The following is a 25,556-nucleotide window of genomic DNA, read 5'->3' on the forward strand; positions in this document are numbered from 1 at the left end:
TTGTAAGACCTTTACTTTTTATGGCTAAACCTGGCTCGTACTTGAATTGATCGGAGTTCATTGAACTTTCCAGCAGCAACTGATGCACAATGAATGAATAAATAAATAAATAATGGGAAAAGATAGAAATAAGAAACATCCCCCAATCTCTTATGTTGTGATTATTAATCATATGAAGACAGCGTGTATATATTTTAGTCAAAAAATCCAGCTTGACCATTCACCTACTAAATAAATAATAAATCTATTCCATGTTTTCCAGGATACCTCTTCTAAATAAATAATAAATCTATTACATGTTTTCTAGGATACCTCTCATTCTCTCTATTTGTATATTTCAGAGACCGAAGATTAGATCATGACAATGCCCTTTGATACGATCTCTCCTCCTCCTTTCTTCCTCCTCACTTTTTCCCTGTGAACACCCATTTCTTCCCTACTTAACATTTGATGTGACATTTCCATCCTCACCACTTAAATATATATATATATATATATATTTAAAAAAAATCCATTAATTCTCTTCTTCCTGCCCCATCTCCATACTATAAATACCGCGAGCGGGGAAACTCAAGGAAACAGAGCAAGAGCCCACCATGGCCACTTCTTTTTCTTCTACTTCATCGTCATCTTCTTCTGCTATTGCTTCTCTGGTTTGTGTGTGTCTCTTGTCTCTTCTGCTTGGCCATGGAATATTAAGGGTTGAAGCTTCCCACAAAGTCTACAGACACCTTCAGAGCTCTGAATCACTGGCTGACTCTTCAGCAGATCAGCCTTACAGAACTGCCTACCACTTCCAACCTCCCAAGAATTGGATGAACGGTTGGACCCTCAACCTCCTCTCTTCTCTCTTCTTCTTCTCTCTTCTTCTTTCCCATTTTCTGCTCTTTTTCTCTCTCTTCTTTATTTACATAAAAGTAAATAAATATACATATTTGTATGTATGTACCTTAACATTTGCTAACAGTCGGCCCCTTTTTTCCTCTTTTTTGTCAAATTGGATGCATTGGGACAAAATGGGCTGTTCTTTGGCTTGCAGATCCTAATGGTGAGTCTTTGATTCTCCTCCCTCCATTGATTGATGTCATCATCTCATCTCCATTCATTCAATGTGTGAGCTGTAGTTTCAAGGAAGACTCTGCAGTTGACTTTTCTTTTTGTCTACTCATCCAAAATTTGAATATCAATTCAGTCATTTCATTGGCCAGCTAAAAGGCAGAATAAATTGTAAAATACGATATAGTACCCAACGCCAAATTGATTCCCAAGACACGTGCAACTCTCTCTTTTATTTTAAATCATGGGCTTTGGTCTACCAAAAGAAAAAAAATCATGGGCTTTGGACTTTTTGCTATGAGTACGTAGTAATATTAATATATGGATTATATTTATCTCATCATAAGTTGATTTTGGGAAGTATGGATAGATACACTCAATACATTCTACTTTTGGATCATGTAAAGTTGCCCCACTGGTATGCTTACTATTAACAAATAAATTAACACGTTTTAATAAAAATGACTTACATATGTGTATGCAGGACCCATGATTTATAAAGGCTTATACCACTTATTCTACCAGTGGAATCCCAAGGGGGCGGTGTGGGGTAACATCGTGTGGGCCCACTCCACATCGAAGGACCTTGTGAACTGGATCCCCCATGAGCCTGCCATCTACCCGTCACAGCCCGCCGATATGAATGGTACCTGGTCAGGGTCGGCCACCATCCTCCCGAATGGCACACCGGTGATACTCTACACTGGAATTAACCCTGCGAACCAGCAGGTTCAGAACATAGCATTCCCGAAGAAGGCATCCGACCCGTACCTGATAGAATGGGTGAAAACCCCAAAGAACCCCTTGATGGCCCCGACTGCCTCAAACATGATCAACGCAAGCTCCTTCAGGGACCCAACAACGGCCTGGGTGGGCCCAGATGGGAGGTGGAGGGTAATTATCGGCAGCAAGAGGGGCAGAAGAGGAATGGCAATTTTGTATCGGAGCAAGGACTTCATCCACTGGGTGAAGGCCCAGCACCCACTTCACTCCGCCCCAAACACTGGGATGTGGGAGTGCCCTGACTTTTTCCCTGTTTCCACTGTTTCCCCTCTGGGCCTCGACACATCATCCAATGGGCCTCGTGTGAAACATGTGCTCAAGGTAAGCTTGGATGACACTAGGAAGGAGTACTACACAATCGGGACGTATGACCCTTCCAAGAAGGATGTTTATACCCCAGACGCGGGCTCGGTCGAGGGCGATCTCGGTCTCAGGTTCGACTATGGGAAGTTCTACGCATCTAAGACTTTCTTCGATAGCGCCAAGAATCGGAGGATACTCTGGGGCTGGATTAACGAGTCATCCAGCGTGGAAGATGACATCAAGAAAGGGTGGTCCGGACTTCAGGTGATCAACGTGAACTTGACTCTTCACGAGTTAATCTCTGAGATTTGAAGGATTATTGAATTTTATTTACTGATCGATTCGCTCTCTGGTGAATTAACTGTATTATAGGCTGTTCCAAGAGTGATCTGGCTGGACAAGTCTGGGAAACAGCTGGTGCAGTGGCCGGTAATGGAACTGGAGAAGCTCCGCACAGGCCGTGTCGATGTACCGAGCAAGTTGCTCAGGGGAGGGTCTAAGTTTGAGGTGTCTGGATTCACAGCTTCACAGGCGGACGTGGAATTGTCATTTGAAGTGAAGAATCTTGACAAGGCAGAGAAGTTTGACCCAAGTTGGGTAAAAGCACAAGATTTGTGTACCCAAAAGACTGCAACAGTCAAAGGTGGGATCGGACCATTTGGGATAATGGCCTTAGCCTCCAAGGGATTGGAAGAGTACACTGCCATCTTCTTTAGGATCTTTAAGGGCACTAACAACAAATATGTGGTGGCCATGTGCAGTGACCAAACCAAGTAATGCAAACTCTTCCATAGCCAGTATCCTTCCCTCCCTAAATCGGGGAAAATAAAAAATTAATGCCCGGGACAAGGTGGTTCATGATTCCGACTAGATTCTCATGCTTTTCCGTATGATATGCAGGTCATCGCTCAACAACAGCACGGACAAGGCTAACTATGGAGCCTTCTTGGATGTCGACCCTGCCAAGGAGAAGCTGTCGCTCCGGACCCTGGTGAGTTTGATCTTTTACGAACTCTATAAGCTGTATATGGCTTTTCCTAACACATCTGCTCAATCCAAACTCTCTAGAGATTCAGATAAATTACCGTTAATATGTGAATAAATGAGTACATGTTAAACTCTATATACTTCTTTGTGCACGTATAAAAGGTGGAAGGATGGATGGTGATATATGGTCATAATGATTTCCGTTTAAATGGTTGTAAATCTGTCGGCCATTCGGAGTTCCCACTGACCAGATTTGGTAATTATGTGATATTTTTGACTTGGCAATTGGCATGAGATCACAAAGCCACTTAGGTTAACTAATAATTTCAAGGGTATATATTACTTGTTTGGAATTTTCCACTTTTATGCCATTCCATTTTCGTATATCCACTATTCCAACATACCCATATAATATAAGCTCTATAGCATGCAGTATCTTAGTGCCGATCTCCATTTTCATCAAAAGTGCCCAACTTAATTTATGCGTCCTTTTTCCTGCGCCCAATTGGGGAAACAGAGGATGTGGAATTAATTTAAAAATTAAATAGAAAGATTTGTTTCCTTTTTCTTTTTTTTCTTCTTTTGAGATGCGGGGACTAGGTCCCATAAAATTCATTATGGATTTTTTTTAATCTATACCCTAAGGATATAGATAAAAATCAATAAATAAAATAAATTTTTTAAAAATTACAATTTTGTTTAGCAAACATTTACCATTTACATATAAGAATTTGAATCCTACGCTCTTAGAGCATAGTCTAGAATAATTGCTCATGTATTGGTGTTAATATTCTTGTGATGGCTTGTTTTCAATAATTCCTCTGGCCCCTTTCTTCGACAGTCCATTGGTCATTTTGGGCCATCAAGATCGAAACGTACAAGGGGTGGGGATTGTTGTTGATCTGATTGTTTAGAGATAAAAGACTGTCGGAGAAAGTGTGCTAAAATTTTCCTGGTTCTTAAATTAGTCGAATGAAACATTCGATTCGATAAATCTGTCCACGTGTCGGAATTTTACAGATTGACCGCTCCATTGTGGAGAGCTTTGGTGGGGAAGGGAAGGGATGCATCACAGCCAGGGTTTACCCCACTAAGGCAATCGGGGATGGGGCCCACCTTTATGCTTTTAACTATGGAGCTGGGGACGTTCTGATCTCAAGTTTCAGTGCTTGGAGCATGAAGAAGGCCCAAATTAATTGATTATTATGGAATGAGAGGTTGAAGAAGAAGAATATTTTTCTTTGTACTTTTATTTCTGTATTATGGCATCTTGAGAATTCAATTTGAAAAATCTCTACGAAGTAAGATATTCTTGTATTGGATGCAGAAAATATCGAAATTTTCTACCCTCTTTCTTTTAAGGAAATTAATTGTAACTGCGGGTTGCTTGTTATTTAAGTGTCATATGCATCGTTGACTAATCTATGTATCATGTGCATCTCCCGACATCCAGTACATATATCGCAGGTCGCAATAAGTAGCTCAGAAATACATGTCTTGTGACATCAATGATTATATTTTCTTGTCCAATTTGGAGACTTTTTGTCTCTTTCTTAATCTTTTCACGACGCAAAGTAAAATGATCACATGAATGATCACATGAAGTGTCTTGTTTGAGATTTTGTTCGAGGAAAGTAGGAGCATGGAAGGGTAATTTTTTGACATTTCTAAGCAATCTATATATGTCATTCCATTAATCTAAAACTGAGGAACCAAATGAAAGTAACTATATGGTATGCCAATCTCGTGTTTTTATTTTTATTTTTTTTCTTTTCGATGAGATCATAAGACATTATAAGTTTATTGGATAAAACGATTACTATTCAAACTCAACTTGTCTTAGACACGATGTATGTTGCATGAGTTTTAAACTCCTACAAATTCAAATAAAGCTTGCCCTCGGTTTATATAGTTTACCACATGGTGAATTTAAAAGCAATATTTACTTATGCCAGCAGAATATTTAAAACTCGATTATAAATGGACAAATTACAAAAAAAAACTCAAATTTTATAAAAAGTCTCAGTTTTGTTTTAAATTTTATTTTGTAACAAAAAAATCATAAGTTTTCTAAAATGTCTAAAAAATGACCTCCTTTATAACTTCCGTCAATTTTTGCTGCTAATGGTGGGTCCCTTTAACAGTCCACGTAGGTCACACGTAGGCAAAAATTGATGGAAGTTATAACGGATGTCATTTTTTAGATATTTTAGAAAACTTATGGTTTTTTCTGTTACAAAATAAAATTTATGACAAAACTGAGACATTTTACAAAATTTGAGTTTTTTTTTTAATTTACCCATTATAAATTAATTGATTTTTCTAATTAAGAGTTGTATATGGGAAACCGAGTCAACCATGTGAAATAATAAGACTTGGCGTAACCGCATCACTTCAGGCCCATTCTACCACGCGTTTCCTCCCGTGTGACGATTATTATTTTGAATTTTCCGTACATATCTACTGCCTTGATGATAAGAAATAAAATATTCTACATGCCTGATCTTTCTTCTTTTTTTTTAATGTATTTAAACGAAATTCAAATAGTTGACCTCTTATATTTTTTCGGTGAGTGGCCTTTCTTTTTCCCCTTAAACTAAGAGTGGTAAAAGAGTCGTCGTCGTGTGACTCACTGCTCCAGGCCATGTTGCAAGCAACGGGCCATTTAAGCAACCTTTTGAAAAAAAAATACCGTGGAACCGCAATGAAGATCATATGACCATTGAAGTTCCAAATCTCTCTCTCTCTTTCTTTCGATCCCTCTTTGGATGATGTAGTGCCTATATAGCACAATGTGGACCCTCAATGCAGATTCGAAAAGAGACTCCCATTGCCCGTGGTCTCATACTTAATTTTGCTGAAATTCAATAATTTTCATTTCATGGCATATCTATTCTCCTCGTGGAGCAATTATTAATTTGAGCAATTCCCATCATAATTTGCTTAATTTCCAAAACTAAAGAAAGAAGAGCTCGCGTTTTTTGAAATCTATATTTTATAAAATATTGACAAATATTTTTTTTGGGCATACGAATATTGATAAAATATTATGTAAAGGTTAAACATTTGATTCACCAAAAAAAAAATGAAAATCATCTCCATTGTCAATTTTGGAAGCAACTTTATAATATTTACCTTTTTCTTTTGGTAATTAAATTAAAGATTCGTTGTTTAAAACAATGCACTAGATCTCTTGCATGTAACTGACACTACAAGAAAGCTTGCATTGTTTTTATAAAGTTGACACGATTTCCTATATATATATATATATGTGAGATTCCATATTGGAAAAAAAAATAACTAGAACGAAAAACTTAAAGATTATAAGAGATAGTGGAGGCATACTATAGGAATTTCTATCATTGGAAGCAATAGAAAAAGTCCCATGATGGGACTCTTCGCGTAAATATCATTTCAGATATCAAAAATTACAACTTCATCATGGCACAGCCAAGTTAATGAAACTTTAAGGATTGACGATGTGTCGCATGGAGAAGGTGCCACGTGTCATATTCAACCAACCCAACCGACAATGATAGCCCCATCCGTTCAACAATTTGTCGGGTTTACAACTTGAACGGTTCTTTTAAAAAATCGATTGGTTTAATATTAAGTCCGGTTACAACTCAATCGATTTAGAACAATCATTATTATTTCTCACGGTTTAAAACATCGATACATATTCCTGAAACTCCGGCATCCATGTGAATGTGGTAATGGCGACCAATGGCATCCATGTGATCTGACGTGGTAACAGGGACTAGTGACGATCTATTGACGCTGAAGACAATAAGGACGGCCACTGATGATTGTTTTTAACGTGAATCATTTTTTAGGTTTCAATTGGGCACACGGCATGGCAACAACCTCCGTTGAAGGAGGCTGCTGGAAAAGGGTGTTTTTTTTTTTAGTCAGGAAAAGAATATTTCTATTTTCATTTTTTTAGAAAATAATTTTCTAATTAAACTTCCTAAAATTGAGGAATATTAGTTTTTAATTGGGATCACTATCCCTATAGTTAAGGAGCAAGAATAAGGTAAGTAAAATAATGGAAATAAATTTGTAACAGTCAGTAAACACGATTTATTCAATAAAGAAAATTATTTTTTACCTATAAAATGAAGAACCTGAATATTAAAGAGCACCTGCATAATAAAACATAAAATTTACTAGAGCTAACATCAGGTATCGCTCGTGCGAATGAAATGTATAATATATGGAGGCATATTTTCACGATATTTGAGAAATGTAGTCAGAGCGGATTACAAAATTAACTAGGACTAACATTATTATTCTCCTACCAAAAGATAGTCATTTTCATAAACCTATTTCTATAGGAAATCACTCTAGCAAACATTAAGGCTAGCTTACACTTATGCATAAATAGACAAAAATACAATCTTTATTATGTCATATTGTTTCCAAGTATTAATTGACATTAGGATCTTCTTAACAGGGAAACACTCTGTCACTTAAGAAAATGATTTGTTCATGTTTCTAGTATGTCCATGTACCTAGGTGAAGATCATTATTCGCTAGGGCTAAACTAGAAATAACTGCTACTAGTGATCGCCCTGATTTTAGGCTACATTGGCCAAATCATCATTTATCAATAGTGGTGCTTTGGTCATACTACTAGTGAACATTGTATATGTTTTGCATAATGAACACAATATTTTGTCATCTAAGTGATGTCAATTGTGTTTAGCATGTGCAAAAATGGAGAAATGGGAGAGACCTTGTCTATTGCAAGCATGTTGCAAGCACTACAAACAAAAGAGTTCCCTGTGTTCTATGTTGCCCATTACAACAATGCAACAAATTTATGCACATTATTTAAATCATACGGTATCAATAGTTGAAACCTTAATCCAAAGAAAATTGGTTACGTGGAACAAAACATGTGGGGTCTGAGAGAACTTACCTGTAGAATCATGTGGGTCATTGAGGGGATTAAAAATATTCGTCATATTATATGGTTACGACTAATCGGAGAACGTGTTTAGGCTAATTTAATATTGAATCTTGGAGCGAAGTAGAACTGACAGTAGAGAGGCACGAGTGGAAGGCATAGAGATAATGGGAAAGTAATGTGGCAAAACCACTGAAGAAAGTAACGCAGATTATGTGGCCCAAATTAGAGCAAACCAACATATTTGCTCAAGCCAATCCATGAAGTGATAATTAAAAAAATAAAAAAAAGTTCAAATATTTTGTAAATCACGTACCCCGTAGATTACCCATATCCAAAAATCACGTACTCAATCATCTCCCCATATCGTAACTGACGCAGCGTACACTAGGGGTGTGCACGGATACCGGGTATACCCGGAACCGGTCGGAACCTACCCGTTAGGGTAGGGTCCGGGTATCAAAATCAAGAACCGGTGAAATCCGGTTCCGGTTCTGGTTCCACTTACAGGGTACCCAAAACCGGAACCGGAACCGGATGATGATTATTAATTAAAAAAAAAGAGTAAAGTTAGTGCTCAGGAGTCGGGAGGAAGACAGGAACTCTGTTACTCACTCTGTAACCTAAATCAAATCGCCTCTCGGTCTCGTCTCAGCTCCTCTCCGTCGCTCGCCTCTCGTCTCCGACCGTCCTCTCCGTCGCTTTCCTCTCGTCTCCGACCGTTCTCAGACCATCAGGCACATGATCGAGTACGACTGCGCCGACAACGGGATCCCCCTCCCCAACGTCACCAGCAAGATCCTCGCCAAGGTCGTCGAGTACTGCAAGAAGCACGTTGAGGCCGCCGCCGAGAGCAAGTCCGAGGACCGCCCCTCCCCCGCCACCGCCGCCCAGGACGAACTCAAGGCGTGGGACGCTGATTTCGTCAAGGTCGATCAGGCCACGCTCTTCGATCTGATTCTGGTCGGTCAGTTGCTGCTCTCCTAGAACCCTAATTGCTGAAATTTCAATTGATTGTTTGTAATGTCGACGTTTCTCATAACTTCGATAATTGCAGAGGCCGGTAAATTTGTGATGAACATATGTTTTTTGGTGGATGAGTTATGAGTGTTGTTCTTGCGTGTTCTTTGTGCTGCTTGATTTTGCTTTTCTTGCCGTTGACATTTTTTTTCATCTTCTGGCCTGCAATTAAGCTTCTAGATTAGTTTGATGAGGTGCCCTTTTCATCGTAGTTATAAAAAACAATTTGGTGGAGCTGAGGAGTAATTATTAACTGTTGAATTCTTTCGAGTCTTTTCAGTTGTTGCCTACTTAAATTTTAAGGTTGCTGTTTGTGACGTGCGTGACTTCTCATGATATTTGAGCTTGTTCCGGTTTGACAATGCTTGTCTATTTCACCAAAATAACAAGGTTTTATTAAGCCGATGAATTAGAGTAGTTTGAACATGTCCTTGTACGAAAGTCGTTACTGGATTTTGATGGTGGCTTGCTGCTAAGAAACAGCATATAGTACATGTTATTTCCTGCTTTAAGAATTAGCCTGTCGGGCTAGTCATGAAATGCAAGAGATTGTAGCTGGAGATCACGTCAATGTGGTCGTGATCCCATATACTTGTGATGTTAGATAGGATCTAGCTAATTGAAGCAATATGGTTGTATGAGCTGATTGAAACTCTCTGTAGGAGTCTGTTGATTTGTTCAGCTCCACTGTGCATATGGTCATGAATTGTGGTCGGAAAATTTACAGGTTCCAACAGGGTACCCGGAACCTGTGGTATAATACAGGTTCCAGGTAGGTTCCGATTCCAGGATTCAACTGGGTAGGGTCCGGTTCCAAAATCTTGGAATCGATCCCTTATAGGGGAGGGTCCGGGTATCGCGAAAAAAACAGGGTACTCGGAACCGATCACCCCTAGCGTACACGCACAGAACCTGTCACAGAACCGTTGATTCCGCATAATACCGGAACTACGATCTTCAATCCCTATTAATTTTTCGAATTTCTAGGAACTTGGCATCCAACTCGAATCAAATCCGAGAATTGGGCAAAGAGCACAAAAACTCCAATTTTTATTAATTGATCAAAAAACAACTATCTTTTACCATAGTGTTTTACAAAGTTCAAATATGAATTAAAACGTCTAAATTGCACGAAAGACATAAACTATTCCTAAAATTACAAAAATGCCCAAATAACATTAAAATGCCCTTTTGAGGCCTTAAACGAAGGAATTCGCCTTAAATCTCGTCATTTCACAGTAGTGAGTTGTGCTCCTGAAGTCGTTTCCCTCGAAATAGGGTTATCAGAACCTGTTTTTCTCCAGGTACCGATATGTCACGTCTTCTGCCGCATTAGTAACCCACATAAGGTAGTTATAAGCATGGGGATGAAGAAGTTGCAACATTCCCTTGATTATAGAGAACAATTTCTAGAAACTTTCACACTGATCGAGACTCCATGAAATAAATAAGGTTGGTTTGAGTAAAAATAAGAAATGGCATGAACCAATTATGACTAATTGCTTAGGAAGGAAAGATAATTTGGGAACAAAAATAATTTTCTTTTAGATCATCCATATTTCAATGAAAAATATCCATATGCGTTGAGTGTAAAATTAGGTAAGTAAATTTTCTAGAAAAGAATTGCGGAAATAAAATATATTAGAGTTGTAACCAAAAAAAAACAGAGAGACCTCTGGCCACGTCCATTGGTCACGGTCATCGACGGTGGTTGGTTGAAGGCCATCATGGAAAATATATGGACGAAAATGTTATACCTCCTTAGGAGTTATAACCAGAATCAAAGAAAAAGATCTAAATGGTATGGTGTAGCGTGACCGTACGTGAACATTCGCTGAGAAAACAATTAACGATAACATCTGTACATTCCACCAGAGTTGAACTTCATCATTGATAAGAGAGCATCACCGGAAGCCATTGTTGGCTAATTATAGAGAAAGATGAACCAATCTAATTGATCAAACCATTCTTCTAAACTGGATTGATGTTTCAGGCCACTTAACCCACTTAATATTTTTACTTGACTCTTAAATTGAGGTCGGGTTTTTTATTCGGATAATAACTCGGTTAATTAAGTTGGTTATACTTGGAACACGTGTCATAATGTGATTTGCCCACGTGTCGGATGAATCGGGAACGTTTTGATAATTTAGTGGGCGAAAGACGAAAAACAAGAATGGAAAAGACTATTGTATATGGGAAAAATATGTAAATTATAGATGATCATGATTAAATATTGAACAATTCAATTGATGAGATTTATGTCCCCTTTTTTGCTCCCATGATAGCACATTTTTTGGGTCCCATGGTAGACACGTCCGATACTATAACTTATAGGGTTTTGCTAACATGTCTTCGTGTTACTGTGATGCGTTTAATACTTTCAGTTCAAGCATTTATTAATTCAATTTAAGTGTTTAGTATTTTTAGTAATCATGATTAGTACAACTGTACAAGTGTTTTTTATTTATACTTTCAATGCAAATATTTAGCATTACGATTGAAGTGTTTACTGTTTTGCATAATCCATCATAAATAGCAAAAGTACTAAACACTTTAACTAAAATACTAAACATTTGAACTAAAGTATTAAGTATGTCACAATGACACGAAGTCATATTAAAATTTCTCTAACTTATAACATCATGTTTTTGCGTAGATCTATATATGGCCTATCAGTCGACCTGCTTCAGTTACAGTAGAGGTGCTTCCTTGAAAATCCTTGAAAATATAAGCTAGAGTACGAGGGATATGTGTGCTATATATAAAACTGCAATAGCCTTAATTACAGCCCCCGAAGGTACTATAATATAACATGCTATTACATTGGATGAGATTTTTTTTTTCGACTACAAAGAATGCCCAATACCTAGTATAATGAAAGAGAACATTGCAGGAGATTTTATATCATTGGAAAACCGACTTTTTCCTAAAAGGTTGCGAAGCTTTTACTCTCAATTAATTAGATCTTTTTATAATTATATGAAACTCCTAACACAAGAGTTCTTCATTCGTTAAAGAAAATTTCTCATGAGCTTTCCTTCAGCTAATGATCGAACTTCCATTCACATCTCTATGTATTAATGGATTATGTGATTACAAAGTAATATAGACTCATAACGTAAAGAATTAATAATATGTACCACAAAGGAATAGAGATTCATAACCCAAGGAATTTCTTTGAGCAAAATAATATAATGTTGATCCAAAAATAGAATAAAATTAAATAAGAGGTCCAAAATTAATGGAAGACGAGAAAGAAAAGACAAGTCGAATGGCAATGAGAAAATTTTAAATGGTTTTACCTCATATTAATGTAATGAGGAAGAAACAATGATATTTATTTCATAAAGAATAATTATTGCAATTATTCGAGTGATTAATACCAATTTTCATGTTTCATGCAATTTAATTGGTGTTTCCTCACGCCACGTAACGAGGTAGAATAATCTAAGAACTTCTAAATGGCAATGGTAAAATCATAAAAAAAAATATTGCCTTTTTAGTATATACCTAAATTTCTCTAACATTTTTTTTCTCTTTTATTGATAAATTCATAAATAATTATATCAGTTCTATTTTATGAGTGAAATCCATTTAAAATTTTCTCTCTCTCTTTCTTCTTCTTCTTCGTATTATTATTTTTTTGGTTTTTAGTTCCAAGCTCAAGTTTGTCCCATATTATCTTATCCCCACAATTAGCATTTTCCTTAATACAAAAGAATTCCTTCATACATTCTAGTATTCTACATTCAATTTTGAATTGCAAAATTACTGGCCAAAAAGAGAAAATTTAAATTGCAAATTCAGCTATTCTCATTAGATGTGAATGGGTCTATAAGGACCCACTATAGCTAAGAAATATCCTTCATATATCTTCCTTAATTCTAAACATATTTAAGTAATTAAAAATACATTTTTTTCTTTTTTTATTATTACAAATGAGGTTTTTTTATGAGTCTATTACTGATATATATAGAGGAAGGTGAATCATAAACTGAAGGGGCATGAAAAACTCCACTAAGAGGATTCAAACATAGAACCATCCTCTTGTTATACAAGCTCAACATCAGAACTGATGCTCATATCCATCAATATATATCACTGGCAATTAATATGGAAAGTGCCATAAGATTTGACCTATCAAATTTTTCAGTGGTCAAAGTGCCATAATTGAAGCTCCCGTTAATTAGTCTCCATGTTCCAACTGTATTTTCCCTTGTATAATATGTCATTTTAATGTAATTTACTACAATACTTGGATTTACACGTGGTTAACGTTAATTACCTGTCAAACTAATAGTTTGCTTTGATTTTGGTTGGTATTTTCCCATGCCGTTCTTTTCATTAGGCTTCTATAAATGGAAATTGCATGGTCATGTGGCAACCTAGGATTACTAATATGAATTCAAATCCCTTACCGAAAGAAAAATGAATTCCAATCGTGATATAAGAGGAGTTGGAAAAACATGTCCTTAATTCACGCTGGGAGATCGACTTTACCTCTTAGTAGGTCGATCTAACTCGACTAAATAAGCCGGGGTCCAATTGAACTTTCTGGATAACATGGTTCAAAAAAAAAAAACATGTCCTTAAGGTAATTAAGCTTGAATGAAAATGTAGTACAAAGGGACCTACTCCTCTTCTAATCACTAGCTAGGACGTCCATACCCCCGACAAGAGATCAATCGAGGGTGACCCAGGTATTAGGTATGATATAAGAGGAGTTATATTGCTTCAAGAATTACTCGGTAATCTAGTATTCGGGTCATGATTTATCTATCGTGTACCAACGATAATACCAAGAAAGGGTGACCCCGATTTCAGATGTAGAGTCACTTGGACTAGATTTTTTGGTATAATATAACTGTGCTAACCTCTCGATCTTTTCACTCTGTGATGGAAAATCATTATTCTTCACTATGTTCCGTTCAACATATATGAGTATATATATTCCAAAGGGCACATCTATTCTTGGTCACCTACTTGAATGCCGCAGGTCCTTCTTATGATGGCGGTGACAACAGAGTTTTGTCACATTGGTTACGGATAAATGCACATGCGGACCCATCGGTGCGTGGGGAACCTTTCATTGTGGACATTGCTGAGTTCATTACATCGAACTTCTAGAATAACTATATCTCATCAATGTATATGCACGTAACTTATTGGGATTAATCCATTTATAGATGACATTTTGGGTGTAAATCAATTCGGATCAAATTATAAGCAATGCCAATTTTTGGAAGCTAGACCGTGAAATTGATATTAGAAGAAAGGTGGAGGGTGTAACTGTGAATCATTCTCGCCCCACTAATTGTTGGCCACTTATGTTTTCGACCAACCAAAATTAGACAAGATCCTTGTTGACTCAGCACGCATGCCTGCCAACCCTTTGTATTTATTATATCCATAAAGGGTCAACTTCATTTTCCCTCTTCCAAGAATACGATGAACTTAGTATAACGAAAAATAGATTCCAAAGGCTAATAAAGAAATATAAATAGTGCACTAATATCGAACTATAAACCTCTTTGTTATTATATGAGTATATATTTGCTGCGTTACAATTTTTTTTTTTAAAGAGAGAATTAATTAGTTAGGAAGGCCTTCTTTTAGTAACGTGTCACTGTCCTGTCGTCTCTCTCTAGAAAGTACCTCTGTCATCATTGTAAGTACAATAATGATAATAATGATGATATTCCAGCGATTTCGATTGAGTGGTCATGATCCATCATATGCCATTTTGTGATTTATTCTCTGTTCCACAAACCCCAAAAAAGCTAAGAAGGGACTGCCCAAAGTGTTGTTTTTGGTGTTTGTGTTGTTCTGTTTCTTGCACCGCCCGAGTTAATGGCACATTGCACAAGGTTGTCATGAGCTGATAATACGATGCATAGCAGATGCATAGATAGCACGCTGGCATGAACTAGGCCTAACTCTGATACTATATTAAATATTTAATTCGACAAACTTATAACGATTTGAATTTGTATGCATATTAAAAGTTCAAATTGATATGATACGAGACCCAAATCTCTCATAGACTTCTTAAGTTTTCTTTTATATTTTTCGGGTGGGATCTAGAATCCAAACACACTTTATTTGCTGAAATTTGAGTTCAGTGTCAACTTACTCCAAAACAGATTTTGTTTTTCATTTTTAGAGTTGCCCACCCAAGTTTTGAAGATGAATCACTTTTACTACTCAAATTTGAGTTTGATATGGCTTTGCTCATTAGAATTTTCTTTGTATCACTTCAATCACTCAAAAATTTTATCCAAATAATTGGTAGACTTACTTCCGAAATGATAAATAAATAAATGGTAGACTCATGGAAGTAGCCCGAATGATTCATTCAAATGTCAGCAGGCAGCATATATTTATTCTATAAATCGCCTATGGTTTCATCAAGTTTCGCAACAGTGTGAGGTTCTGCAGCTGATTACGCAAAGGATGAAAGGGAACATCAACGTTCTTCTTCGTCTTGCATGCAGTCATGTAATATGATGCTGTTCATGATTATTCCACCTCTCATCTCATTGAAATAGGCTCGTTTTCTTTGCCTCCGAGGAACCCAACTCCCTTCAGCACCATGCCCCTTAATTCAATTCTTGCAGTTCATAATTGTCTTAGTTATCGACAACTACTCCATGCTTGACGAACGTAATTAAGAAAGATCGACGAACTTTGTTTGGTTTAGAATTTATTTTTAGCTCTACTCCGCTTATCTTCAATTCAACAACACAATTATTAAGTTTTAATACTAAATTTTCTCAACTATTCATTATTTTTTCACACTTTTTCTTATAATTCAACAACACAATCATTACAACTCAATTAAATATATATATATATATATATATAATTAGAATAAAGACCCCACTTATTGAACAAAGATGGGTGAAATATATAGTACGTACTTCATATGTAAAGAGGAGAAATTTCAGGGCGAGTGGCAAAAGGAATCCTCTTTTTTTTTGGGGGTGAATCAAGGAATCCTCTTTATATCTAGAGAAACTTTGGCAAAGAATGAAGTTTGCAAGAAAAGAACATCCACTGAGACCAGCTACTAACATACATCCAAATCTTGAAGAAGAAAAGAAAAGGGACAGTTTTTCGATCTTCATGGACATATTTCGAGACGGGACAATCAGTTTAGCACGAGCAATTTCATGGAAAAACCTGAATCTCTTAAAATTATCTCCAATATGTCTTGATTGGCAAAATAGATGATGCTTTTACTGCTTTGATTTCAGGGCTTCGATGACTGCAGAGAAGTCCTCGTCGCTGAGGCCATGAGATTTCGCCACCTTGTAGAGCTCGTTCGCAGCTGCTGCAACTGGAGTGGATTGGGACACCGACTCTGCTAACCCGAGAGCAAGCCTCATGTCCTGCCACAGTTTTAACTCCGTCATTATTACATCATGCATCAGTGGAACAACCCAGAATAGACCAGACAGTTCGGTTCGAGAGTCTCTGAACAGGAACTCCTTTTGGTCCAGTTGAGCAGATTTCAAGTAGCTCCAGACCAGTATGAACCAATCAAACTGAGTGGTTTAGCTGGAAAGCAGATCAAATTGGACTGGTCGGATCATTCCTACTATGGCATCATGTCTGTTTCTAAATAAATTGTGATTGCAAACATTAAGAATACTCGTTGCCAGTATTATAAGTATGGAGTTCAGAAAAACAAACCTTCTGTTGGTGCTTCAATGGAAATGCGGTTGGATATTGGGATTGGACCATTGATGGACCTTTGAGTTTGTACATGGGTGCGCTAATGGCTCCATGTGAGACCACCTGTGTATATATAAAACGGAATCTCAACACACGAACTGAAATGCTGAAAGTCATCAGATGGGCCAAGTCAAGATTAACCAACATCGTGATTTTAACTGGATTGACAATAGCACATGACTTGCTGAATCCCGAGAAGATTAGGCAGACTGTTAAAAGCAAATGGTCCAGAGAATATAAATAAGGTTTCAAGGGACTTGGGGAATTACCTCGACCAGTACATTAGGATCCAGCCCCACTTTTTCACTTAGAAGCAATCCTTCAGAAAATGATGCCATCATACTATAAACAGTGTTGAAAGATGTCCACATAAATGAAATTAGCATCATGTGGCATAGCGCAAAAAATATTCATAATGTAAGAAAACCATGTGCCCACCTTCCCATTATCATGTTGACCACGAGTTTCATTGCAGCTCCATTACCAACATCTCCAAGGTAAAAGCTTGACTAAGTTAAAGCCAAAAACACATGAATAATAAGGATGATGTCTGACTACTCATAAATCTCATAAGCTGCAGGTATACCTTTCCCATGATGTCTAGAAGGGAAGACACTGATCCATAGAGAGCTTTATCACCTGAAATAAGATCGTGGGGGCTGCTTTAGTTCCTCGAAAGCAGGATTCTAATATAACATTTTCATCCAAAATGGACCGGACCGCACTGGTCAAATGGCAGCAATAAGCTCAATCCTGTTCTTCCCATAGATGAAATGCATATGGAATGGTGAGAGTGAAAAAAAAAAAAGGAGGAGGAGGTTAGCCAGGTGTATGAACTGACTGGTTCTTTCTGTGAGCTGGAATTTAACCAGTCTCATTGAGCATTCATAATCTTAACACCCAAGCCTCAGTGGTCTAAGACACTGGCTCAGATAGAAATTGATCTATTATCAATAACAATTCTCCCAGCACAAATTTCACACAAAATACAAGAATTATAATGATTAAGTTCAAATGCGAGGAATGTTTTAAAGATCGCCAGAGTACATAAAAAAATTAAAAAGGATCCTTACCTGCAGTAAGAAAAATGAGCTGCCCATCTTCTGCTGGCTTTTTGGATCCAGATACAGGCGCCTGTCAGAATAGAACTGCTGCTTAATTAGACATAATTTACTTCAATTATAGAGAAATGACACTATGTCCTAAGTCCAATATAAGCAAGTTGAGAAATAAATGGTATACAAATGAGAAACTACACCTCAAGAAATAATGCCCCTGTAGCTTTGATGCGTTCACCAATTAATTTAGAAGTGGCACCATCTACAGTGGAAACATCCACATACCTGCCAACAAATAATTCAGGTATTGTAAACTAAAAACCAGATGGTAAAATCATTAATTTGGAAACGCAAAGCTTAGATGGAAGGGGAGATCTCTGCCATGACCAGTGTAAAATTTGGGTGACCTAGGGAAAAGAATAGGCTCATTGGACAGTTAATATTGGCCTCTCTTGGATAATCGGTCTGGCCCATAATTGGGTCTATAGACAAGCTACAAAAATTATACTTCCACAGTGAATCCACAAAGTTCAGCGGGGCCTGCTAGGAGGTCCAAATGGTGCTCATTCAATTTTATCCCCGAATTGACGAAAGTAGAGCAGCTTGATCGCGAAAATCAGAAACTAGGACAAGAAGTTGTTGAGTACCCTTTTCCAGGACCCATCCCATTGGCAGCTCCCAGCTTTCCACATGCAACTTCCACCTATAACATTGTTTAGCAGCTCCTAAGGTTCCATGGGAGTGTTTCCAGTAAAGGCAAGAAAATCTTAACGTGAAACATACTCACTGCACTTTCAGGATCAGCAAGCATGGCAAACGTGACATCACAGGACGCAGCTACTTCCTCAGGAGAAGGTTTGAATCTGATAAGAGTATCAGTCAGGAAAATAAATCACTGTTCAGTGGATCCTCTCTAACATTGGTACTCCGCAATTGCAAAAAAGCATCACATTTATATGAGAAAATGAAATCAGGAGGATATCAAATCACCATAGAAAATGAGACTGGTTTTATACGACCATTTGGCATCATTCCTTCAAACCAAAAGGGGCCAAGATGATACGGGAATTTGGAGATCATTAGAATGGACTTACTTAGCCCCCAAGCTTGTGAGAGGATCGCATTTGCTCTTGGTTCGGTTCCAGACAGTGACATCACATCTACAACATGCCAAACACATAATTCACCAACTCAGTCAAACAGCTCAGAGACTCCAAAAGTTTCTGACTTTCAAAATCCAACTCGAGTTCGATGCTACTTCTTTCTTCTTATCAGGAGGCATAGATATAATTTAGAATCAGATTGTACATCGTACCCAGCTTTGATGAGATTCTGCGCCATTGGGGTACCCATGATTCCCATCCCGAGAAACCCGACCCGCTCTGGGAATTCACTTGCTGCATATTCAGATGATATCAACTGACCAGAAAAACAGGACACCCCGACCAACAGAATTCAGATCAATCCTATCTCAATCCTCAATAACTATCAGCCTCTCAATTCTATGAAATGACATTTTCCTGGTCTGACTTTTATGAATTCCATTTTACCACATTGCCTCACACTTTCTCATGAGTTTCCCCAAAGCTCTGATTATTGGATAAAAATTAAGCATTGCAGAGAATAATACAAGTTACTCTGCTGGTTCAAGGGGAAGAAGGACACTCGCACCAGAAGCAGAGGCGCTGAAAGCCCTGACAGGGACCGCGAGGGCGGGCGAGCCACCGGGGAGGAAACTGAAGGGCCATCCTCTCACTCTAAGGCGGGCAGGGACTGGAGGGCAGAAGGTGGTGGAGGCCTGGGACGTAATCACCGCCATTGGAGCTGGACACAGGAGCTTGCCGTAGCTGGGTTTCAGAGCCAGCTTCATGCCCCGTCTAAGACACCTTTGTAGGCCTGAGACAGGGCAGAAGAAGAAGACGAAGGGGCAGTAAGTGGGGGAATGGTCCCGCGATTGGATGCAGCAGTTCTTCGTCTCGGAGTTAGGCGTTGAGGATAACGTGCAGAACAGAGCCCAGCAAAAGCAGAACAGACAGAGAGAGAGATGGGAAGAGAAGACCGCTGTTTGGCGACGGGGCAAGAGAAGACCGCTATCGGATTTATTCAATTCCATTCCGGTTTAGCGCGCTGCACAGCAGAGTAATCGGTCTTCGAATGCCATCCTTACTTCGATTTGCCCGGGGCCGGACCATCGGGTCGGAAGCACCGAGGATCGTCCGATAGGATACGCGGTTCAAATAATAACGGAATGAAACTATATATATCTATTTATATCTAATATAAATTTGACTATATCATAATAAATATGGGTAGAATAGTAATTACGTATTAATTCATCGGTTAATTGTTATATAGAAAATAATAAAGTATAAATTTATTATTGTAATTAATAATAACATATAATACAAAAAGTATTCGAAGAAGTATTACGAAAAGGATTCCTATTTCATTACTTAATAAATATTCATAATATATATATATTATATAAATTTGACTACAACCTAATAAATAGGTATATAATAGTAATTACTTATTAATTCATAGGTTAATTGTTATGCAGAAATTTATAAAGTATAATAAAAATTATCATTGTGATTAACAATACTATATAATAAAAAAATCAAAGAAGTATTAAAAAGGGATTCCTATTTCATTAGTTAATAAATATTCATAAAATTTTTAGAAGGATTGAATAGCTAACTTTATTAAAACTTAATTAAATATTTCTTTTACCGAAGTGATTGGGCCATTTTTTCTAAAATTATTCAAATTCATGAAACTCATTTATGTAATGTGAAAAGAACAAATGTACAAGCAAATATTAAAATTATAAAACTTTGAAGATTTTGATATTATTTTTTTTTCATAAAATAAAACTGAAGATTTTGAAACATTTTGAATTTTTTAAAGATTATTTCTATAGAAAACAAACAGATAATAATAGACATGATGTATGTGAATATTCTATTTGTTTTAATGATTAATTTATATGGATATAAACAAAAATTATTAAGCTTAGTCGCTTAAGTTTATACTTGCTTGTATATTTTGATGTTTGTGAATATATCCATAAAAGATAGTTTATACTTGCTTATATATCTATTTTGGTAATTATATTAAATAATTATTGATAAATAAGTGATTGTATATTTCATTAGATATATAAAAAAATTCTATATTTGTAAGTTTATTTAAAATTTTATATTACCAAAATATAATGTAATTTTTCACTTTATATAATTATACACATTTACTAACTATCGATTCGTTATCAGTTTTACGGCGTTTTCGTCAATTTTAACAGGACATACTGATGCACAGATATTGGCCGATGGGGCCCATAAAAACCTTTTTTACTCAATATTACTCTGACGAATAGATTCAATCCAATTCCACTCCATTCCAGTTTAGTGAGCTGCAGAGCAGAATAATTGGTCTTCAAATGCCATCTTTATTTCAATTTCCGGTTCACTTTCCCGTGGCCAGACCATCGGGTCAAGGGTACTGAGGAACGTTCGATAGGATGTGTTTTAAATAATAATGGTATGAATTAATGTATTGTATATTGTGAATATGCAAATCTAGATTTAAAACCGAGGAATTACACGTCTTGCCAAAATTTATAAATACTAGAGATTGATCCCGTCATCAGATCACAGTATTCCACGAAAGAGTTGTAACAAGTGCAAAATCCAAGTTACAAAAAGAGAAATAAATTCAAGATAACAAATTTCAAAGAAAAGCTCATCCATCTCCTACGTGACTAATTGCTCTGCTGCGCGAAACAAGAAAGACGGATCCCGGAATGTTAGCCCTAAAAAGATTTTACTCCCATCCCGCATCATTAGCGGGAGCAGGAGGCACGGCCACCGCACCAGGAGGAGGAGCTGCCACTTCCCAACCAACGGCAGCCACAGGACCTGCCACTATAAGAGCCAATAAGAAATTGGAAAGGCAAAATAAGCATTTCTGGTTTTAAAAAACTGTGTTTCCATTTCAAAGCATGGAAAATGCCTTGATTTCCCCCACATTTCAGAATCAACTGGCCAAAATTTAAAAATTTGAGACAAAGTGAAATATATGTGATGGTTAAAATGGAACCGCAAGAGATTGAAGGATGAAACATTGTTGTGGAATGCGGCCGCCTGAGGAGCATGGTCTAGGATATTATGCGAGTGCATGGTATTCACAAAGCCAAATAATGCACCTATGTGATGGTAACAATAGCTTCATTTTTCACACCGATAAGTCAAAAGGTGACTCGCTGCTGCAGTAGCAGCGCACCGACTAAAACAGCTCTTCCCGGACTCACTGCTACAGTAGCAGCGCATGTAATCAGAAAGAACAGATAGGACACTTGGGTGATGCATATTACCTGGTGCTTCAGTCCAGCCAGCGGCTGGGATTGCAGCTGCAGGAGGTGCAGCCACCTCACCACCCCACTGGGCATCAGTGATTTGGGAAGTCCATTGCTCAGCATTATAATCTGTGACACCATAATCAACAGCAGGTACAGCAGCTTCTTCTTCTTCTTGTTGCTTGGCTTCCTCGGGCTCCCTATAGAAAAACAAGTCCACCTGTACAACAAAACAAATTTAATTTTACATGCTCAAACAAGACGTATTTCTCTTCACAAGAATAGTAATTGCCACATGTTAATATCACATCCTGAATGACAACAGCAAGTCCAATTTGAGTGCATGATCCCTAGTTTTCTCCTTTTACTTCAACAGGGAGGCCCGCTCTCCCTTTCATTCGTCTCCATCAATCCTTCTCTTTCCTTCCTCATCCTCTAATAATAATCATCCAAACAGTGTTCATGACAGAAGTAGAAATAAAATATAATAGTTGATGCTTGGTACTTACCATAACATCCCACTTATGGCCAGGCGGGATGGTCCCACGCATCTGCAAAACCATCCTTGCCAGGATCCAGAAGAGGCAGCCAATGCTGTGCTTTCCCTTGTTATTGGCAGGGACACCAATATCCACATATCTCATGGGCGAGTCAGTATCACAGAACGCAATAGTGGGGATGTTTCCCAGTGCAGCTTCTTTAATTGGCTGCAGTACGATACAAGATTACTTTAATCAGCATAATCAAATATTCAAGGGAAGCATATAAACTATAGTTAATTTTTTCCTTAACCGTGAAGTTTCATATTCACTATGTATATCTAAAAAGATTTGAAATTAAAAGTTAAGCTCATTGACGATTAAACGCCAGTGTGAAGGGTATATCCAGAAGGTGAAATTGCAGGGCACAGAAAGAATCAATGTCTTACAGAGCATATAAAAATTAAGAAATAAATGATGAGGCATGAATACCAAAATTTTACAAGTTTGATTCAGAAGGCATGAGAAAGGAAGCCATATAGTATAACTCACATCTCACATATTATTATATAACAAAAATGGCAAGTCACCTGGTGATCAGTTCTCGGGTCAGTGAGGATAAGGAGACGAGGCTCGCTAAATGATGTCTGGAGCTGGTTAGTAAACGTTCCGGGAGTATGCCTCCCCGCGATGGCATGGGCCCCAGTGTACTGAGCAAACTTTAGAACGGCCCTCTGACCATAAGGTCTCGCAGATTGGACGATAATATCCTGAGGGTTCTCGATGGCAACAATGACCCTTGCAGCCAACTGAAGTTTCTCCCACGTCTTACCAAGATTGATAATGTAGATTCCTGCAGATTAAAATCACCAACAACTGAGGACACAAACAGAAGCAGGCCTTCGAAGTTCACAATGAATAACGAACGATATAACGCAAGTTCGGAAACACATTGCTTTACAATTGAATATAACATATAGTACAAAGTATCTCCTGAATTTCTACTGATAAAAGTTTTTCCCTTTTCCGACTAAAGGAAGCTACTTTCATTCCAACCAATGCTAGATTCACTTGATAAAGCCATTAAATCTCAGTAATTTGAGATCTTAAACGAAGCTAACAGAAGATCTTAATTAGATTCACCTAATATGAGCTAAACACATGCTCCATGAGCAGTTAATCTCGTTCGCAACAATGGCAAGGACAGGTAACTCCTATCATACAATTCAGTTCAAAGAAACGGAAGCTAAAGATGAATCAGAGATGAACGTGCCGTCGTTGCGGCGCTTGAAGACGTAGCGCTCCATCTGGAAGTCGCAGTTCTTAGTGCCGAGGTGGACCTCGGCCGCCAACATCATCTGAATGTCCGCCTCCTTCTGCGACAGCTGCCGCGCCGGCGCCTGAGCTGCGGTGGTCCCCGTTGCCATTGTCTGCCTTCGCCCTCTGGTCAGAAGCCTTCGGAGTTCGGAGGACGGCGGAGGTTTTGGATAACGGAGGAGGAGAAGACTGTTTAGCTCGGTGAAATGCGTGCTGTGTGAGACTTATTAACCTCGGCGGGAGAAACCCTAGCGAGCTTGTTGACTATATTGCCCCTGCAACTCGTTCCATTTTACCGGAAAGCCCAGGATTCCGTTTTCGTGTTTTGCTAGAAAGGCCATTACTTTCTTTCTTCTTTATATTTTACGCCCAAATTGTTGGTCTCTTTTGATTTTACCCTTATACTCCCAAATTCTACGTGATGAAATTTGCTCTTGCGGAAGATAAAACCTAAAAGGCACCTCCATATATGCACAGGACACCGCGGGCAGTCGGCAGTGCGGAAGCCAGATCCTCTGCTGAACACAGACTCTGATTATTTAGGGCAATGTGCATGGACTTCTCTCTCGAACAAAATTTTTACTAAATACCGATATGGCTTGATTAGTTTTCTTTTAACATAAGCATTTTGATATGTGTAACACCCTAAATGAATTCTAAATCAAGATAAAACTGGAGATAAGTCGAGATTGTGGAGTTTAAATCTTTTCCCTTTTTTATAATTTGAATTTCGGGAATTAAACTTCTTTAAAAGTGTGAGAAGCTTGTAGGATTCCGAATTCTTACTTCCTTTTGTGTGTACATATATATATATATCTTTACTCTTATTTCATGGATTCACAGCCTAAATTTACCCGATGACTTAGAAGATAAGTTCATAAGACAAATTTTGAGCTTTACTTTTCTTCTTCAATCCCATGGTAAACTTCGTCAATATGCCAAACGTTTGCTTTCAGCCATCCTCTCTCGTTTTCCCTTGAAGTTGCAGTTCATTCTTCTTGCCTTTTTTGTGCCATTTGCAACACTATAACGGGTTGAGAGAGAGAGGGAGGTGGAGTGACGTTGAGAGAAAAGTTTGAGAAGAATAGAAAATCAATTTTCAATAATTTGAGACTTAGATGCGTCTCAAATTGAGTAACATATTCCTAAGCTGATTACAATGTATCAAATGATATACTTTATGTTCCTATCAGTATTACAAATTATGTATGTATTTTCATACAATCAATTATGAGATAATTGTAAATAAAACGGTGATAGTTTTATCAATATTATGCATCATGTATGTATTTTTATACTGTTGGTTAGGATAATTAAAAATGAAATGGTGACATTTTGAGTTTCGGAATAATTTAGATTGATATGGCTTTAATTTATTCGTCAATCCCATGGTAATTAAGCTTAATTTAGTGACATTTTTATGCTTTACGATTGTATTTTTTGACATTTTGTATTTTCATTTTTTTTTTTTGCCTAACGTTTGCTTTCTACCACCGCCTCGCGTTTTCTCTTTAAATTGCAGCTCATTCTTCTTGGCCATTTTG

The 25,556-nt window shown here is 37.6% G+C and overlaps 4 protein-coding genes across 6 annotated transcripts; 2 read left to right on the forward strand and 2 right to left on the reverse strand.

Annotated features, from left to right (window-relative positions):
- Positions 1–444: 444 nt before the first annotated feature.
- LOC116210195 (beta-fructofuranosidase, insoluble isoenzyme CWINV1-like) lies at positions 445–4,552 on the forward strand. Its single transcript, XM_031544023.1, has 6 exons — positions 445–822; positions 1,040–1,048; positions 1,541–2,406; positions 2,515–2,915; positions 3,043–3,133; positions 4,150–4,552. Exons 1-6 carry the CDS (start codon positions 597–599, stop codon positions 4,327–4,329), a joined length of 1,773 nt encoding a protein of 590 aa, XP_031399883.1. The 5' UTR covers positions 445–596; the 3' UTR covers positions 4,330–4,552.
- A 4,206-nt stretch (positions 4,553–8,758) lies between these two features.
- On the forward strand, positions 8,759–9,028 carry LOC116210993 (SKP1-like protein 1A). Its single transcript, XM_031545170.1, has one exon. It carries the CDS (start codon positions 8,783–8,785, stop codon positions 9,026–9,028), a length of 246 nt encoding a protein of 81 aa, XP_031401030.1. The 5' UTR covers positions 8,759–8,782.
- Positions 9,029–16,017: 6,989 nt separating this feature from the next.
- Positions 16,018–19,987, reverse strand: LOC116210210 (glyoxylate/succinic semialdehyde reductase 2, chloroplastic). Of its 2 annotated transcripts, none has more exons than XM_031544053.1 (12): positions 19,531–19,987; positions 19,175–19,256; positions 18,954–19,019; positions 18,647–18,722; positions 18,507–18,562; positions 18,060–18,144; positions 17,875–17,935; positions 17,388–17,440; positions 17,240–17,310; positions 17,071–17,143; positions 16,760–16,864; positions 16,018–16,455 (listed from the first exon to the last, which is right to left on the reverse strand). In XM_031544053.1, exons 1-12 carry the CDS (start codon positions 19,970–19,972, stop codon positions 16,303–16,305), a joined length of 1,323 nt encoding a protein of 440 aa, XP_031399913.1. In that variant the 5' UTR covers positions 19,973–19,987; the 3' UTR covers positions 16,018–16,302. The 2 variants fall into 2 exon arrangements, with proteins under 2 accessions (XP_031399913.1, XP_031399914.1); XM_031544054.1 differs by lacking the exon at positions 16,018–16,455 and adding an exon at positions 16,572–16,624.
- A 1,456-nt stretch (positions 19,988–21,443) lies between these two features.
- LOC116210227 (40S ribosomal protein SA-like) lies at positions 21,444–24,221 on the reverse strand. Of its 2 annotated transcripts, none has more exons than XM_031544073.1 (5): positions 23,969–24,221; positions 23,286–23,548; positions 22,726–22,923; positions 22,235–22,436; positions 21,444–21,779 (listed from the first exon to the last, which is right to left on the reverse strand). In XM_031544073.1, exons 1-5 carry the CDS (start codon positions 24,120–24,122, stop codon positions 21,685–21,687), a joined length of 912 nt encoding a protein of 303 aa, XP_031399933.1. In that variant the 5' UTR covers positions 24,123–24,221; the 3' UTR covers positions 21,444–21,684. The 2 variants fall into 2 exon arrangements, with proteins under 2 accessions (XP_031399933.1, XP_031399932.1); XM_031544072.1 differs by having other exon boundaries at positions 21,444–21,785.
- Positions 24,222–25,556: the final 1,335 nt, after the last annotated feature.

Source organism: Punica granatum, chromosome 6, assembly GCF_007655135.1.
Source record: "Punica granatum isolate Tunisia-2019 chromosome 6, ASM765513v2, whole genome shotgun sequence".
In the NCBI taxonomy this organism is placed as follows: domain Eukaryota; kingdom Viridiplantae; phylum Streptophyta; class Magnoliopsida; order Myrtales; family Lythraceae; genus Punica; species Punica granatum.

Excerpts from the sequence above, each read along its gene's own strand:
- LOC116210195 (XM_031544023.1), top strand. The coding sequence starts at position 597 with ATGGCCACTTCTTTTTCTTCTACTTCATCGTCATCTTCTTCTGCTATT. Across the intron at positions 2,916-3,042 it reads ATGTGCAGTGACCAAACCAA|GTCATCGCTCAACAACAGCA; the intron begins GTAATGCAAACT and ends TATGATATGCAG. Across the intron at positions 3,134-4,149 it reads AGCTGTCGCTCCGGACCCTG|ATTGACCGCTCCATTGTGGA; the intron begins GTGAGTTTGATC and ends GGAATTTTACAG.
- LOC116210993 (XM_031545170.1), top strand. The coding sequence starts at position 8,783 with ATGATCGAGTACGACTGCGCCGACAACGGGATCCCCCTCCCCAACGTC.
- LOC116210227 (XM_031544072.1), bottom strand. The coding sequence starts at position 24,122 with ATGGCAACGGGGACCACCGCAGCTCAGGCGCCGGCGCGGCAGCTGTCG. Across the intron at positions 23,549-23,968 it reads CTTCAAGCGCCGCAACGACG|GAATCTACATTATCAATCTT; the intron begins GCACGTTCATCT and ends TTTAATCTGCAG. Across the intron at positions 22,924-23,285 it reads ACCCGAGAACTGATCACCAG|CCAATTAAAGAAGCTGCACT; the intron begins GTGACTTGCCAT and ends ATCGTACTGCAG.
- LOC116210210 (XM_031544053.1), bottom strand. The coding sequence starts at position 19,972 with ATGGAATTGAATAAATCCGATAGCGGTCTTCTCTTGCCCCGTCGCCAA. Across the intron at positions 19,020-19,174 it reads CAGAATCTCATCAAAGCTGG|ATGTGATGTCACTGTCTGGA; the intron begins GTACGATGTACA and ends GGCATGTTGTAG. Across the intron at positions 17,441-17,874 it reads GCTCATTTTTCTTACTGCAG|GTGATAAAGCTCTCTATGGA; the intron begins GTAAGGATCCTT and ends ATCTTATTTCAG.